Raw genomic sequence first — 16,274 nt, forward strand, 5'->3', positions numbered from 1 at the left:
TGGGAGCTTTTTTTTTCAAGTTTATAATGGTGTAATTAATCCTTAACGGCCTGCAAATGCCGGGTTTACAAAGTTATGTGAAAATGACCCAATTAAATGTAAGAGTATGAGGCTCTGAGCAGGGAAAATTCTCGTTTGTTCAAAGCTTGATTTAATTCTTTTTTGTTTTATCTTTTCTAAAATGATTTTATTATGACTTTTTTTTAAAAAAATATATACTTAAAAGAATGATATTTTAAATTGATACTGACATTATAAATCGGAACAGTTAAATTATGATTTTGCTGTTCTGGGCATTGAGGGTAGGGAGGTATTTTAGTTGTTTTTTGCACAATAAAATGATTACAGCATCTTTCAAAGCAAAAAAATAATGAACTGGATTGTTTTGACTTTTCCTGTGGAATAGCACAGTAAAATGATTATTTTGTCATTGAATTCAAGTTATCTTTACTTTACTTCCAAGGTTTTTTAAATCTTTTTATTGTATTTTTTTTTTATCAAATAAAATCAAGATCAGTTTGATGTTTTAGATGATATAAAATATTATATTAATTTTCATAGAAACTTTTATTTTTAATTTTATTTGTTGAGATTTCATTAATCAAAAGTTTAGCTTCATAATTTTTCTGAAATGATTTGAATCTAAGAACCCAAGTCACAAATTTAAAAATTAGTATAGTTTAACTCAGGTTTTTGTTTTGAGTTTTTTTTGTAGTTAATTTTTTTTTAATTTCATCATTTTATGAGGTTGACTCGGGCTAAGCTTACTTTGTTTGATTTATTTGATATTAATGTTTTTTTTTATATTATTAAATTAATCAAGGTTATAAAATCAACAACCTAACTTTCAAATTTCTCTCACCTCTTTAAAAATGTTATCATCCCTCTAAATTCCTTGTTTTTTTTTTTACACTTGAAAATGCTTGATCCAGTGGTTACCAATCCAAAGTTGGCTAAGGCCATGTTTGTTTCCAGGAATTCACTTTCCTGGAAACCATTTTCCTCACTTTCTAATGTTTGGCAAACACATGGAAAGTTAGTCAAAGGAATTTAAATTCCGGTCAAAGGAAAATGTGGCCTTGATATCAGGAAAGTGTTTTCCTCTTTTTATTATTGGAAAACACTTTCCTTTCCTTTTTCATTTACGGGAACAAATCACTCATTCTCTCTTACAACTGATCTCTTAAAAATTAAAAAAATTAGCGTGGCTGTTACATCTCCCTTTCTCATATCTCAGTGTTGGAACAAAGAATCATCTTCATCTTCAGGTAATTATTTTCCTCAAATATTTCTATTATTATCTGTCTTTTTTTTTCTTGTTCTATATTAATTGTGCTTGTGAAATCTTGTGAGCTTGTTAATTCTTGGGAAAAAATCAGAACAATTACATGCTCTGTTTTGTATAGGATCTCAGATCTTGCTTGTTTAATGTGTGTGCTTGATAATCTCAAATCAATCTTTAACATTTTCCATTGCCACATTTCTACTCCACCACACTTCTTCATTCTTTCTGGGTATTGTCTTCTGGGTATGGGTCTGCGAAGAGAGAGCGTGGTTTTATATTCATGCTCTCGATCTCCCACCAAGAAGGGGTCAAATCAAAACCAAAATTGGTGAAAGACATTTATAACAGGATGGGTAGGGGGAAATGATAAAGATGGTGGGCAAAAACTGGGCGGCGGGGATGGGTTTTTTGGCTGCTGCTCCAAGTAAATAGGGTCTATCTCAAGAGAGGAAAATGAGGGGCTGTGGGGATGGGTTTTTTCTTAATTCAGTTTAAAACTTTAGATGAGTCAGCATAGAGGAGGCGATGTGGAATGTTGATTACAAAATCTCGTGTTTAGCCAAGGATAAAACTTTAGATGAGTCAAGGATAAAACTCCTGTTTAGCCAACCTTTTCCAGCAACTTGTTTGTTTTTAATTGCTTCATCTACTCAATTCTCCAACACGTTTAGATGGTGTTTCCAGAAAACACTGCATGTAGAATAGATAAATTGTTAGAATACCGTAGTCAACTGCTAGACTGTACTAATATCATAAATTCAGATGTCATGGTATAAATACAAACACCTAAACTTATTCCAGTCTTCCAAGCTGGAATTCTTACTGTAATACAAACGTCCTATAGTCTCCCCATGATTCCATAGACATAGCCTTGTGTTTTCTCTATATTTGCTGAATATAATTCCGCAAATATTATTTCAATAATTCTATTTAAAGAAAACTATCTTTCCTTTAATTATGGGTTTTTTTTTTAAGAATTGGAATTTGAACCTATTTTTTATAATTTATATTTTTCAGAATTTAGAGAATATTCTTTACCTTTTAGCGTGGTAAGGGAGGTAATACCATTTTATATAAAAAAATGTCATTTTGACGTTATGGAACAATAATTATCATTATTGGACCCTCTTTTGCTGTTATTTTATCATCAAAAGCTTTTAAATAGTATTTAATTACTGTTTTCTTGATATAAAAAATGAAGTTGTTTTTTTATTTTAAAATTATTTAAAAAATACATTTATTTTTATATATTTTTTCATCTAAAATTAAACACCATCTAAACGCATCATTGAAAAATACATAATCAGCCATGTTTTTCTCTAAAGAATATTAAGAATCCATGGCCAAATAATAAATACATATACCGATGGCTCTGATCACTGAGCCATGGGCTCAAGAATTTGACCTCAACTCTCACCAGTCAATGAATATTTTGGTCAGAAAAGAGAGGCCAGGGCCTCCGGGGAGAACAAGGTTGTGTCTAACCAGCCAGCTGGAATGGAGAAGATCCCAGTAAAGTAGAAATATTTTTACCATTTTTAAATGAAAAAAAGTATGGTTAATATAATTTTGTTCTTTTATGCCCAAACAAAGTAGAAATCTTAAGTTATTGTTTAGCCTACTGTGTTCATCCTCCAAGGCATTTCCAGCTTCGTGTATGAATTAGAAATTACTTAGAAATGGCTTAAAATTAACTCTGTATGTACTAAGTGCTTTCCTTTTTTTTTAAACAGTGTGCTCTTGCGCGTGTGTGTATTTTTTTATTGTTATGTAATTAAAACCATTAACTTTTGGAGGAAAACCTAAATAGATATATATAACATTTGCATTTATTCTGTCATTTATGTAATGCATGTATGTCGATCCCTGTGTTTCTTTCTCTGACCTGTCAGCTCTTGGATCCATTTTTTGCTTGTAATTACAAGTATTTCTAGCTATCCAAATATATTGATTGTGTTAGTTTGATCATAATTTCTTATATTGATTGTGTAAGTATTTGATATGCTTTTTGAATGTTTATTTCTCCATACTTTTTAGGTTTCATTATCAGAAAACTTCACTTTCTTATCATGGATAGTAAGATTAATCATGCAACATGTATGGGAGCAGCTGTAACTGTCATAGCTGCAGGAGTAACTATTATTGAACGAGAAAGAAGTAGAATTTATATACCAAGAGAACCACGTATAAATGCAATTACTCAACGAGAATTCTATATTGATAGCATTTTGAATCGAGGTGATAGACATTGCGTCGAACAAATTCGTATGAAACCAATTGTGTTTTATAATTTGTGTGATGTTCTCACAAGTCGTAACCTATTACGATCAACTCAAAATGTGTCTATTAGGGAGCAAGTAATTGTGTTCTTACAAATTATAGGTCGAAATCAAAGATTTCGTTTTATTAGTGGTATATACTATAGGTCTGTTGAAACTATCCATCGTTATTTTAGAATTGTATTAAAATCAGTTCTTAAGTTATACAAACACCTTATCAAAGATCCAGGGGATACAGTTCCCGCGGAGATAATGAATAATCGCAGATTCTATCCTTATTTTAAGGTATGATAACAATATCAATATTTTTATACATTAATTAATTACATCTAGAAGAAATGATTATAAATTATTATTTTCATGTTTATATAGGATTGTGTGGGAGCAATTGATGGTACCCATGTTCCTGCAAATGTTCCTGTTGACATTCAAGGAAAGTTTCGAGGTCGAAAAGAGGGAACAACACAAAATGTTTTAGCAGCTATAACTTTTGATTTGAAGTTTATATATGTTTTAGCTGGATGGGAAGGAAGTGCACATGATTCTCGGTTTTAGGTGATGCACTATCAAGACCTAGTGGACTAAAAATTCCAGAAGGTATAAATTAAATATTTACAATATGCAATAAACATGTAAATTGTCTAATTAGATAAAGATAATACTAGGTTTTATTTTTTATTTGTAGGCAAATATTATCTTGGTGATGCTGGTTATGGTATTCGAAAAGGAATCATTACTCCTTTTCGTGGAGTTCGATACCACTTGAATGAGTTTACAGAACATTCACCGGAAAATGAAAAAGGAGTTATTTAATCTTCGACACTCTTCATTACGAACCGCTATTGAGCGAGGGTTTGGTATTTTGAAGAGTCGGTTTAGATCAATTGATGGAAAACCTTTTGGTCTTATGAAACACAAGTGAATGTTGTGCTTGCATGCTGTATTATTCATAATCACATAATGGGAGTTGATCCTATGACTTTCTTATGGAAGAAATATGTTCGGAAAGTGAACCAATTAGAAGAACAATCAGATTAAGCCAACGGGAGGAGAGGGAAGAGAATAGGGAGTGGATAACAAAAAGAGAAATGATTGCATCAACCATGTGGAATGATTATAACACTCAAAGAAACTAGTAATTGAGTGTTAATTATATGTGTTTGTTTTTATTATGTCTTTCTTGAGTTTGTATTGTCTTTGTTATATATTTGTATTGTTTGTTGACTTCATTATAATTTATTATGTATTTCATGTGTTCTTATTTAAATAGTAGTTGTATTTTTTTTTTGTATAAAATTAGTTCAATCTAAATATTATATAATTTTATTTTGTATAAATTTATGAATTTTTTTTTGTAGAAATGAATACTGCGAAGAATGAAAAATGCAAAGGTAAGCACTTCACATGGTCTAAGCCTATGTCTCACATGCTACTTGAGATATTAGTCGAGGAGGCACTTAAAGGAAACAAGCCTTCTTCCACCTTCAAAGCGGAATCTTTTGCAAAGGTAGCTACAGAAATTAGTCAAAAGTTCAACGTGTCATGCGAGCAGAAGCATGTGGAGAATCATCTCAAAACTGTGAAAAAAGAATGGGGAATAATAACCCAACTTAAAAATAAAAGTGGTTTTGGTTGGGATGATTGTTTGAAGATGATTACGGTTTCGAAAGATGTGTATGATGAAGAAGTAAAGGTATGATAAATAGTGTATTCTATGTAATTTTTACATTTACTTTTGTTTCCAAAACTTTATATAAGGAACTGAAAATTATATATTCTAATTTTTATGAACAGGCCCATCCGAATCATGACAAGTATCTCAACAAAAAACTTGATATGTATGAAGCAATGACAATTGTTGTTGGGAAAGACATGGCAACTGGAAATTATGCCAAATCATATGCTGATATCAACCTGGAAGAGAACATTGAAGAGCAATTTATTTCAATTGAAAATGAAGGAGAATATGAAGAAACTTCAAAAGGTAAAGAGACATCTTCATCTAATACCCAAAAGAGGCAACATAAGAAGAGATATCGAATGGATGAAGATGATAGTGTTGAAAAGTTGTCTAAAAAGATTGGAGATGTAGCGCTTGCAATTCAAAGCCTAAGCAAAAATCAACTTGATGTTAATGAGCTATATACAGAAGTGATGAAAGTTGAAGGCTTTGAGGAGATCGCTCTTGGTGATGCTTTTGATCACTTGGTTCAAAATGAAATGTTGGCAAAAGCATTTTTGGCAAAAAATGCTAATTTGAGGAAAATTTGGGTTTATAATTTTGTGAAACAACACTGCTACAGGCCTGATTGCTAGATGATTTCACTATGATAAGAAAGTTTATGTTAGTTTTTTGGCAAGTATATTTACTTGTTTAATTCGGTCTAGTATGTTTATGTTTGTGAATTTGAACTAATATGTATGAATTTGAACCAAAACTTAATATTTATGCATGCTTTTGTTTTATGTAATATATTTATTTTTATTTATAAATGCTTATTTGATATATATATTAAGGGGATATTAAAGGGATAATTGCCTATACCTGTAAAAAAAAACAAAAAAAATCTTTATCCAAACAACCCATCAAAATATTTTTGTTTTTATTTATCTTTTTAAAAAATCTTCATACAAAAAAACCCAAATATCTAACTCTTACTTTAATACCATAAACTAATTTGGCTTTCTTCATATGAAAAAAAAGAAGTTATTTTAAGCTTTTAAAATTGAAAAAAAAAATATTAATAGGTTTTACGTAAAAAATATTTTACAAGCTTATTTCTCTATAATATATATTACATATATAGTTATATTTTATAAAATTAACTATGTATGAATATAGGATATAATAAAAAAAATTCATCATTATACTTTTTATATTTTATTTTTTATTGTAAGTGATTAAATATTTTATATATATTAGATAAACCTAAAAAAAAAAATTAATTCATTAATAAATTATTTTCCAGTTTATTTTCCATAACACAAACAAACACTGGAAAGTGTTTTCCAGTTCATTTTTCATAATACTGCCAAACATCGGAAAATACTTTCTCGGAATTCACTTTCCAGGAATTTACTTTCCCCGGAATTCACTTTCCAAAAGGAAACAACTTTCCTGCAAACAAACGGAGCCTAAAATGCTAAGTGAATTTGTTCCTGCATTTGTGCTGTCATTTAGATTGGAATTAGTGAAAGAAACCAGAAAAAAAACATTAATCACAAATAATTAGGTTATAAATTTTTATAACATGCCGAGGATCTAATTAATAAAAGCTTTATTTTGATGTGTGAAGATCAGAGCAAGGTTGATGGTTCAAGCCCGAAGGAAAAAAACATAATAGAAAAAAACCTGAGTGAAAACAGTAATAAACATACTGCATTGTTTCAAAGGAGCAAGGAGTGTGGAAGAGAAAAAGTAACCCTAGTAATGTTATAATTACATTGACCTATGTTTACCTTATATCGAATTTTTTATTTTTTTTTTATTTATATGGATGTCTGGATTAGCTTGCACGTACCACGATTAATCCCACAACTCACTGAACATCCTGCAAACCTAGTGAGCATGTAAGGTACCACCGAGGTGACAGGTGTGCACGATGATGTTTGAATCCAGAATATAAAGGAATAAAACAAATTTTTTTAATCACTGGGTCAAGACCTCAATTACGCTTGGATCGAATTTTTTAATAAGCCAGGAGGGTGGGCGTGTTTGAATCTTGAAGAAAAATAATTCTCATACAGGAGAGGAATGCTTGTTGCCTCGGATTCCACGCTGATCATGACATAAGTGCTGTAATAGCAGGACCCAATCCACGAATGTTGAGGACGAGGGTTGGCCAATGGCTCATGATCTCTCACGACAATCCGTAGGATAATTAAATAAAAATCCTTTTCCTTTTGAATTGATAAAGTGTTTGAAAGGTGTTTTCAAGATATATTTAAATTTTTTACGAGTGTTTCTTTAATGATTCTTAAATGAAAATGACAAGGCCATGATAAAATATAAAAAATAAAATTAGTTGATGACTTTTTAATCGAAACATACTCTTGTAAGAATGTTTGCATAACATTACAACACACACGCAGATATAATAAGTTAGTTTTAAGGGCCACGCAATGTTGTGAATTTGATCCAATTTTTAAATTATTTGGTATTGTTATTAAATTTTAATTCAGTTAATTAATCTTGAAATTTTTTAAATAAGTTTTCTATCCAACTCATATATAAAATTAAAAATTATATAAGAGTTGTTTTGATATAATTTAATTGACTTGATTAATCTAAAAACAACTTATCTGATCAATAAAAAAAAATTTAAAAATGAAATCAAGAAAAAAAAAAAAAATTAAAAGAAAAAAATCTCTCCACCTAACTTTTCTTTTTATTTAAATTTAAAATTTAATTATGTAAAAATCAACCTAGTACGTATAATTTAGTTATCTTGTGTAGTTAAAAAATAACGCGATCAATTAATAAAAAATATATAATGATGTAATTGAAAAAAAAAAAACTCTCTATCAAACTCTTCAACGAAATAAATTCAAAATTAAAATGTATAAAAGAGTTGCCGTGATATATTTTAGCTGTCCTAATCATTCCAGAAACAATCTTACGAATCCTAAAGCTCCATGGAGTTTACCAATTCTTTTACTGTAGTAGGAGCATGCATGCAACAACCGTTGCGTGGATTATAAGAATTTAGACGATGCATGTCACTCAACTTCTTTTCGAGAATTGGAGTCAAGGAGTTTTTACCCATTTCCACATCGGCATGATTAACAAGAGAATACTGGGGTTAAGTATAAAGATTAGTTGGGCACCAAAGTCATTAGTGATGGATGGTAAGCGGTTCTGATTAGTCAATTGTGTGCCTATTATAATTATTAGACTATATAGATATCATTATGAGAATATTTATAAATCGATAAAAAATGACAAATTCCAAGAAAAGATCTAGGTTGCGTGGAGTGATTGATAATTTATAATTTATAATCTGACTATTGAATTGTACTTAAATTTTGAAAGAGATGTCAGCTTATTAAAAACAATTAAGGTCGCTGGAAGATCTTAAATTAGAGTCAGAAGATGTTGTCTTTGGATTTTTTTAGTCTGTTCAGGGTAGTTTTTTAAATTTATACAAGAGCTTGTAATTTTTTTTAGAAACAAACTATTTAAAAATAAAAATTTCAATAATAAGATTTCAAAATATAATTTTTTATGGCAACTCCATTCAATAAAATTCTATATTGACTGCTCTCATTTTTTTTAATTAGTTTGTTTCTGCATGCGTAAAGAAAAGGAGCATAACCCCACACGTAATTACAACCTAAAATTCTAATTGCTGACTGAAGTTACCACATGATCCACTCACCGTGTAAAGGAAGGAAGAAAGGAAGGAAGGAAGGATTGATGTGCAAGGGCAACTAATTTGACCAGCCGCATGTGCCAAGGGACGATGCCCTAGGACTACAGGTCACTTTTGTCCTCACTTGCTCGCCTGATCGCCCTTAATGATCCCATCGAGCATGTGGAGCCAATATCCTAGAGGAAATGCAACTATCCTAGAGACAATCAGCACTAGCAGCACCCGTTTTCATGAACTGCAGGCGTTAAAACGCCCCTCCATGAATCAAACGGCTCCTGGTAAGCCTATGCGTGCCCTATAATAATGAAAATACCAGGGAACGGTTCGGATGAATGATGACAGATGGACCCTATAAAGCTATGCTTTTCTACATGCCTCACTGGAAGGGGTCGGTAGCATCTAAATAAAGTAGGAGTGAAACTAGCAGGGAGACCACCCTCTTTGAAATCCAGAGAAAAGCTGCTTTTAATCTGAAACTGATCTTGCTATCTTAGCTACCTCTTGTTTTGTCACTACGTTGGGGCTATCAACTCATCACTAAACCATACACAAACTTCCCTGCTAGTATTTCGTAGCCATTAGACAGAAGACCAGACCCCTCGTATTTCTTCAGTTTCTGAGAGAGAAAGAGAGGCGTGTGTGGCATCAGAAACGAGGATTGGGAGGTGAGGGAACGCAGGAAAAGACTGGAGGGAAGGAAGGATTGGAGGGTTTTCATCAGTAACGAGGGACGATGATGATTCTTTCCCTGATCCTTCTTAATATATAAGATGTCTTACAGACCTGTAATTCATAGGAATATGGAAGGAACCGTCTAATCTGATCATTATTACTGCTCCAAAACAATTATTAATTATTTCTCGTCTTTTTAAGTCTTCAAATCACCTCTTCTTCTCCCCCCTCACTGCCCTTTTCGATTAATTACACCCACAAGGACATAACCTCCAGCCTCTCCCTCCCTCTTTCTCTCTCTTATTTACTGTGCTATACCATCCTTTCTTCTTAAATAGAACCCATCTGTCCCATATCTACTCCCCAAGGATTGTTATTACTCTCCAGCTGTCTGTTTTCCTTGTAGTATGTGTCTGTGCCTTCCAGTGGTGAATACTAGGACAGCTAGCTAGCTAGCTTTCATGTGGGTTTAGCAAAGGGTTTCTTACAGAGTTTATTGGCATTCTGTCCACCTCCTATCTATAGAAATCAGAATAACTCTTTCATATGGAGGTGGGCATGCTGCCAACTGAGCTCTGTTGGTCTCTCTTTGTAAAACCCTCGTGATTATTCTGTCATCGTCGTCATCTTTAAGCTCTCTCTTGCAAGGAAGAAAGATCAAAGGTAAAGAATCTGCATGCGCTATGATGATCTCTAGCAACCTCTTCTCTTTTGTTGTTTTTTTTTGTGGTAAGCTTCTTTTGTTTTTCTGATAATGGTGGTCATGCACTGGCAGCTTCTGCCCCTTATTTGGCTTCTACTTGATGGCACCAACTTTACCATCTACTTTTCCTAATAAAACACAAAAAAAATCAATGAAAGAGAAAATCACCACGACTTGCTTTGATCTCCTGTTGATTGCCACGGTTCAATCTTCTGCAGAAAATTAGAGGTAATGAGGTATCACATGCACAGAATCCTGGTTTTCACTTTGTAGATCTTAACCTATATGACTTTTTCCTGGGTTTTTGGGTGTGATTGCTCCTTTCATACTTGCGTATATTTCATAATCTAACAGTGCATGATGCATTGCCTTCTTCATCTCATCTTCTAGGCTTATCTATCTCTTATTTCCCCTTTGAATCTAACTCTAAGTGATCGTACTCAAGATTAGTTCAATTAAAGAAGAGTTGAAGGCTGGACGATGCCTCTTTGCAGCGATCATACAAACTATTCATCGGGGACGGGGCTAGCTAGCTCAACTTAATTATAGAATGCATGGAAGGTCTTTGAATCAAAACCCCTTTGTAATGATCCTCTATCTGCCTCTTTTGTGTGTGTGTATAAAATCATGTTGAGTATCTAGTTAGATATTTCAGTGTTCATGGCTTCATGCATGTCTACCACACACCAATTTTTTCCCCTCATTGTCAGATATTCAACTAATATCTAATTTGGCTGGGCAGGTCTATCGTTAGGGCATGCCAAACACTCCATTTCTAGGATATACTCCCAAGTCCACACGCTGAGTGTCTTTTTTGATGATGTAAAGGCAAAATTTCTTAAATAATTTTTGTGTTTGTGCTTTGTGCATTTTGGCCATCAGACGCATGGAAATGTTTGGAATAATAATAGAGGGTTACATTACCTGGTGGCTCCACTCAAGGTTCCACATTGATGTTTGAAAGTCCAGCCCTTTTGCTTTAAGCACTCGCTCATAGAATTTTGTATTAGTGATTTTGATTCTTGAATCCCTTTTGTTTCATATGTGACTTAAATTTAGGCATGGTAGGACACTCAATAAAAGGGTAAAATAAGAGCCGCTGGGATGGTGATAATTACTCCATCGGGGACCATAACATGGCTGAGTAATGGCAGTACTGTGTTCTTTCCGTGCACAAAACTGGAGGGGGCGACGAGGGACCATAAGCATTTATCAAGGTAAAGAAGTTCAATGTTAGGGCTCCATCCAGAAATAAATTGGACTACGTACCAAAAAGCAATGAAATTCGAAATTTATTTAAGTATTTTTTAATCCTCTATATGTTCGGATATTGTGACCTTTTTGGTTCAAGTCATTGCGTTTTTTTTGTTATCGAAATTTACTTATTTTGATAATGTATTTTTTTATAAATAATTCAGACTGTACGAAGGAAGAACCAAAAGAAAGAGGAATTGGAGGAGCTATAGACTACTCGCAAGACTTCCAAATGCCTAATTGTATTATGCCACGCGGCACAAAAATATGGAAGTAGAGAAGTAGGAGGAATAGAGAGGGGTAAAATTGAAACTCGAGATACTTTTAAGGGGAAAATTGACAATTCCCGAAGCTCAGGGAGGTATTCTGCCCCTTCCAAGTTGCATCCCTGGCAAACCTCAAGGCTCAAGCGTGAGCGCATTCCTCGTGTGTTTGTAGGTGAAGCAGGAATTTTTAAAGCTTCACCCAATTTTGTGCAAAGCCCAGCATGGAAGAATTTCACCTTTTTCGCTAACAGTGTTATTTGCGTAAGCATCAACCACAACAGACATGCCCTTGAGACATGTCATCCAGAGGAGGACAGGCATTCCCTGGTGATTCTTTCAGGTTTGGAACACTGGTCCCAAGAGATCGGCCCGCAATCATCCATCCAACTCCATAGCTATGTTAATTTTTAATTTTTTTAATACAAGGCCCATCCAGACCAGCTACAACCCTGTATACACACCGATGCAGTGCATCGTCTAGTATTCAGCACCATTACTATTCAACTGAACCTGATCAGCTTTGGGACAATCCTGCTCCATATGTTTCTCAAGAACATGGGTTCTCGTCCTTTGAATTTCGATCCATGGATTCGATTTCTTGCACTGAAAGTCCATCAGTCTTTCTGGATAGCCGGGAATAGAAGGTCCTTGTTGAAGCTCAAACATTTGTTTCTTCCGACAAACTCAGATGAGCTTCCATGCTACCTTTGAAATTTTAAGGATGGCCAAATTCCCATATCAGCAATACTGATGGACTTTCATCAGTTGCAGGGAAGTTCCAAATAAAAAGACTTGAAGAGTTTTGCTATTACACGCAACTCTAACCTCCAAAACCAACAAGGAAACTAACAAACGAAACCAGAGTTCGGTCTTATGTCCATAATGTTTATGGGTATGCTGTCTCTCTGCTAAAGGATATACATTGTGCACAAATCTGTGCTTAGTGGAACAAGCTATCTAAACTAGATTCAGAAGCAGTAAGTAGTCTTTTAGTACTGAGGTCGTCCAAACAGAACGATATGATCTAACAAGTCAAAATGTTAGTTTCTCTAGAGTCTGATCTACCGAGTCCCTTAAATTGCTCTTCTTCAAAGAATGGGGTTTCCTTCCATTAGTAATCCTGATTACTTCACTGGAAGAGCCGACAGTTGGCACTGTAAATGCGGAGGAACAAGGACTGTGTTGAAAAGAAGCATGGCTAGATGATATCCACTTTTGTGTGGATGGTCTTCCACCATACTTTCCCTGAAAACAAGGAGATGCTGACTCTGCTGTTGCACGTTGCTTGGTGGCATCATCCACATATAGGAGATCATCAATTCTTGCCATTATGTTGAAGGCCAAGCTTTCCATCACCCTAGAATAGCTCTCCATAATAGCATGCCCTACATCCTGCAGCAGAGAAACAATTTTTTTTATCCATGTGTGAGCTGGAGGTATGGAAACGTGTCATCAGCAAACAGGAGCAAAAAGGCTACAATGCATGGGTAATAATGTGCAGGCAATACCTTGTTATATTGGATCTTGTTTACATCTAGAGCAGTCTGAGGGAGGCCAGGAAAACGTAGCCTTAAGTTATGTATGAGAACCTCGGCTCGTTTTGCTAGAAGTTTCCTTTTGGGTATTTCACCAACAAATCCTTTCATCTTGCCACCCCATGATGATTTCCCATTCCTTGCACGAATTAAGTGCTTGTTCTGGTAATTTTGGCTCCAGAAATGCGTGGCAGCCTCTATCCGATTTGCTATTTCCAAAGTGGTGAATTCTGATGACAAGTCTAAGTAATCCAAAAGATAATCTGGGGAGAAGCGTTTGGCAGTTATATAATGATACATGATTCTGCCTAAGCAAGCTTTTCCACTCTGAAAAAAGAAAAAAACAGAAAAGGCCACGAAAACCAAAATTAACAGCGTATATTTCATAGGAAACGTAAAGACATTGCATAAGCAACAGCATAGTGTCCTTTGTAAGAGTTGATCCCTTTCGATGGTTCAGAGTACAATGTACAGTAGATGCAAATGTTCATTCACATAAAAAGAATGCCAGCGCGGGAATTATACATATATGCCTAGCAGACAAAAAACGAAATACAGGAACAGCATTATACTCTCTTCTTTAAATAAGATGAGCACATTAGCAATACATTTTATACCAGGGACAACATATCAACCACATAAAAACCTCAGACCAAACTGCTTAACAGATAGAAAAGGAATTTATTTGGCATGGATGTGGTGGAAACTAAAGATTAATAAAACTTTGACCATGCAGTATTCATTCACATCCACAGCTGATTCATCAAGCATAAATGGAATTCGATGTAGCAGGGCAGGGTTCCCATACCTTGGGCAAGCTCTCAAAATAAGTATCTGGGATTTCCATCTCAGCTAACACACTATTGTTAATTGCCAACGCAGCCTTAAGGATCTGGCTTGTGCACTCCCTACACTGCTGCAGCTTCTTTCTTGTGTCTTCCGACAAACCAGCCGGGGGAACTTTAGGGAAAGGAAGCCACCATTTTTCTTCCTGTCTGATTGATGGTCTTCTCAAAGAGGAAGACATGGGAAGTTCCTCCACATCATCACCAGCAACTACTATCCCACGATCAACATACCAAAATTCAGATTCAGAAAACAGATCAAGGATGCTAATCAGCATCGCATCAAGCTTCTTGAGTGCCGGGAGGTTCACATATAAATCCGAACGTGGCCGAGGCACCATAACCTCATAAGTCCCACCACCAGGAAATTCCTGCATTGATGGTACAAGCTCTACTATGGAATCACTTATGCATAAAAGCCATTCCATCTCTCGCTGCCACATTGCCTTTCTTTGCGGCGCTAATGGCTCTAATCTCCATAGCTCCCCAAACACAGAAGCTGCCAAATATATACCGACATACAAATACATAAATCTCAGCAATTTTCTTCAATTGATTACAGCTAAAGCAGTATTCAATATTCATTTCTTTCACTCACTAACCAGAGAGATTGGTGATGGCATTGGAGATGGCGACGGCGGTGCAAACTCCCTGTCCTCCACCTGACATGTCTTCTCCAAGCAGAAGCTTAGCAAACCGCTCCTTCATCAGTGCAATTTCTGCAACCGCCAAAAATAAAAATAAAAAAATTAGAAAACTGCAGTCACAGTAAGAAAAATTCTCCAAAAATAGATTAAAAAAACTAAATTCAGCAAAAATAATTAATTAACTAACGGGACAAGTCAGTCTCCGGTTTCTCTTCCATCTCATCGGGACTAGCAGCAACATGTCTATCACCAACAACCGGCAGCATCACCGGAAGCGGCAGAGGAGAAACGGAATTACCGGCGAAATCAGGAGTCGAAGAAGTGAAAGAAGTGGAAGCGCCGCCTTGGAGATCGTAACGACGGCATGAGAAGCTACTACTAGAAGTGTCACTCTCCGATCCGCTCACATCCGCACTCAAACTGTAACTGTCGAGCTCGAACCTCTCGCTCACTTGATCTAACCAATCCTCCGATGAAACACTCCCCATTGATCAAGATCAAATAGATTATTAGGACAGCTAATCAGGACCGTACATTTCCTCCGGTGAGAAGAGATAACTGGATTGAATCGAAGAAAAGAAAGAGGCTGAAAAAGTGAAAGGCAAGTAAAGGTTTGTAGTCGTCACCAAGTCTTTGCTCTTTCTCTCTGTTTAATTGCGCAATGTTGGCGCTAGCTTCGCTAACAGCAGTCCCCACCAGGAGGACAGAAGCGGTTTTTCCTTCAATTATTATCATGGCGCGTGTAAATTATTAATATAATAACAACATACTGGTGAAAGAGATGATTGAGTGGGCCACCTTTCATTTATGTGGGCTATGGGCTTAGGTCCATGTACTAATGTTGGTGTTATTACTAATAACACCAACATTAGTACATGGACCTAAGCCCATAGCCCTAGGGGTGTTCAAAAAACCGACCAAACCGATTAAACCGAAAAAACCGGAAAAAAAATTAAGTCCGGTTCGGTTGCCGGAACCGGACCAAACCGAACCGGGTTTAATTAAATCTAAAATAAAGGTATAAAAGGCCCTTCCCCTTTCCCCCATTTCATCATATGGTTAACAGAAAGCGAGTTCGATCCATTGAGCCATCATCATTTGTTGTCCTGTCTTGGAACCCAACTGCTGCCTCACTCTCCATCTGCTGATGTTTCCTCACCAAGGCAAGCTGCAGTGAATAGTGATTGCTATTTATTCCTACCATCAAATCACAAAGACATCCGTCTGTTGAAAAATTGCAGAAAAATGGTTTCACTGGAAGCCATGATTCTGCGCATTTGATGATTCTCAAGTTCTTGTGTGTAATAACAAAACCGGTTCTCGGTTCGTTCGGGTTATATTAACCATAAATACTATTTTCCGGTTCATTAAAACCGGACCGAACCGGACGTGAACACCCCTTTATTACCATTGTAA

At 35.1% G+C, this 16,274-nt stretch overlaps 2 protein-coding genes and 1 long non-coding RNA gene across 5 annotated transcripts; 2 read left to right on the plus strand and 1 right to left on the minus strand.

Annotated features, from left to right (window-relative positions):
• Positions 1-4,652: 4,652 nt before the first annotated feature.
• On the plus strand, positions 4,653-5,912 carry LOC140955565 (uncharacterized). Its single transcript, XM_073409058.1, has 2 exons — positions 4,653-5,257; positions 5,359-5,912. The coding sequence occupies exons 1-2, from the start codon at positions 4,925-4,927 to the stop codon at positions 5,878-5,880; spliced, it is 855 nt and encodes a 284-aa protein (XP_073265159.1). The 5' UTR covers positions 4,653-4,924; the 3' UTR covers positions 5,881-5,912.
• A 3,139-nt stretch (positions 5,913-9,051) lies between these two features.
• On the plus strand, positions 9,052-12,324 carry LOC118061967 (uncharacterized). Of its 2 annotated transcripts, XR_004689686.2 has the most exons (3): positions 9,098-10,271; positions 10,384-11,528; positions 11,730-12,324. It is a non-coding gene; the product is annotated as an uncharacterized lncRNA (long non-coding RNA). The 2 variants fall into 2 exon arrangements; XR_004689685.2 differs by having other exon boundaries at positions 9,052-11,528.
• Positions 12,325-12,677: 353 nt separating this feature from the next.
• Positions 12,678-15,548, minus strand: LOC118061966 (rop guanine nucleotide exchange factor 1). 2 transcript variants are annotated; one of them, XM_073409086.1, is made up of 5 exons: positions 15,157-15,548; positions 14,814-14,930; positions 14,175-14,710; positions 13,340-13,693; positions 12,678-13,223 (listed from the first exon to the last, which is right to left on the minus strand). In XM_073409086.1, exons 1-5 carry the CDS (start codon positions 15,344-15,346, stop codon positions 12,864-12,866), a joined length of 1,557 nt encoding a protein of 518 aa, XP_073265187.1. In that variant the 5' UTR covers positions 15,347-15,548; the 3' UTR covers positions 12,678-12,863. The 2 variants fall into 2 exon arrangements, with proteins under 2 accessions (XP_073265187.1, XP_034931508.1); XM_035075617.2 differs by having other exon boundaries at positions 15,046-15,546.
• Positions 15,549-16,274: the final 726 nt, after the last annotated feature.

The sequence above is a fragment of the Populus alba genome, chromosome 5 (assembly GCF_005239225.2).
Source record: "Populus alba chromosome 5, ASM523922v2, whole genome shotgun sequence".
Taxonomy (NCBI): Eukaryota; Viridiplantae; Streptophyta; class Magnoliopsida; order Malpighiales; family Salicaceae; genus Populus; species Populus alba.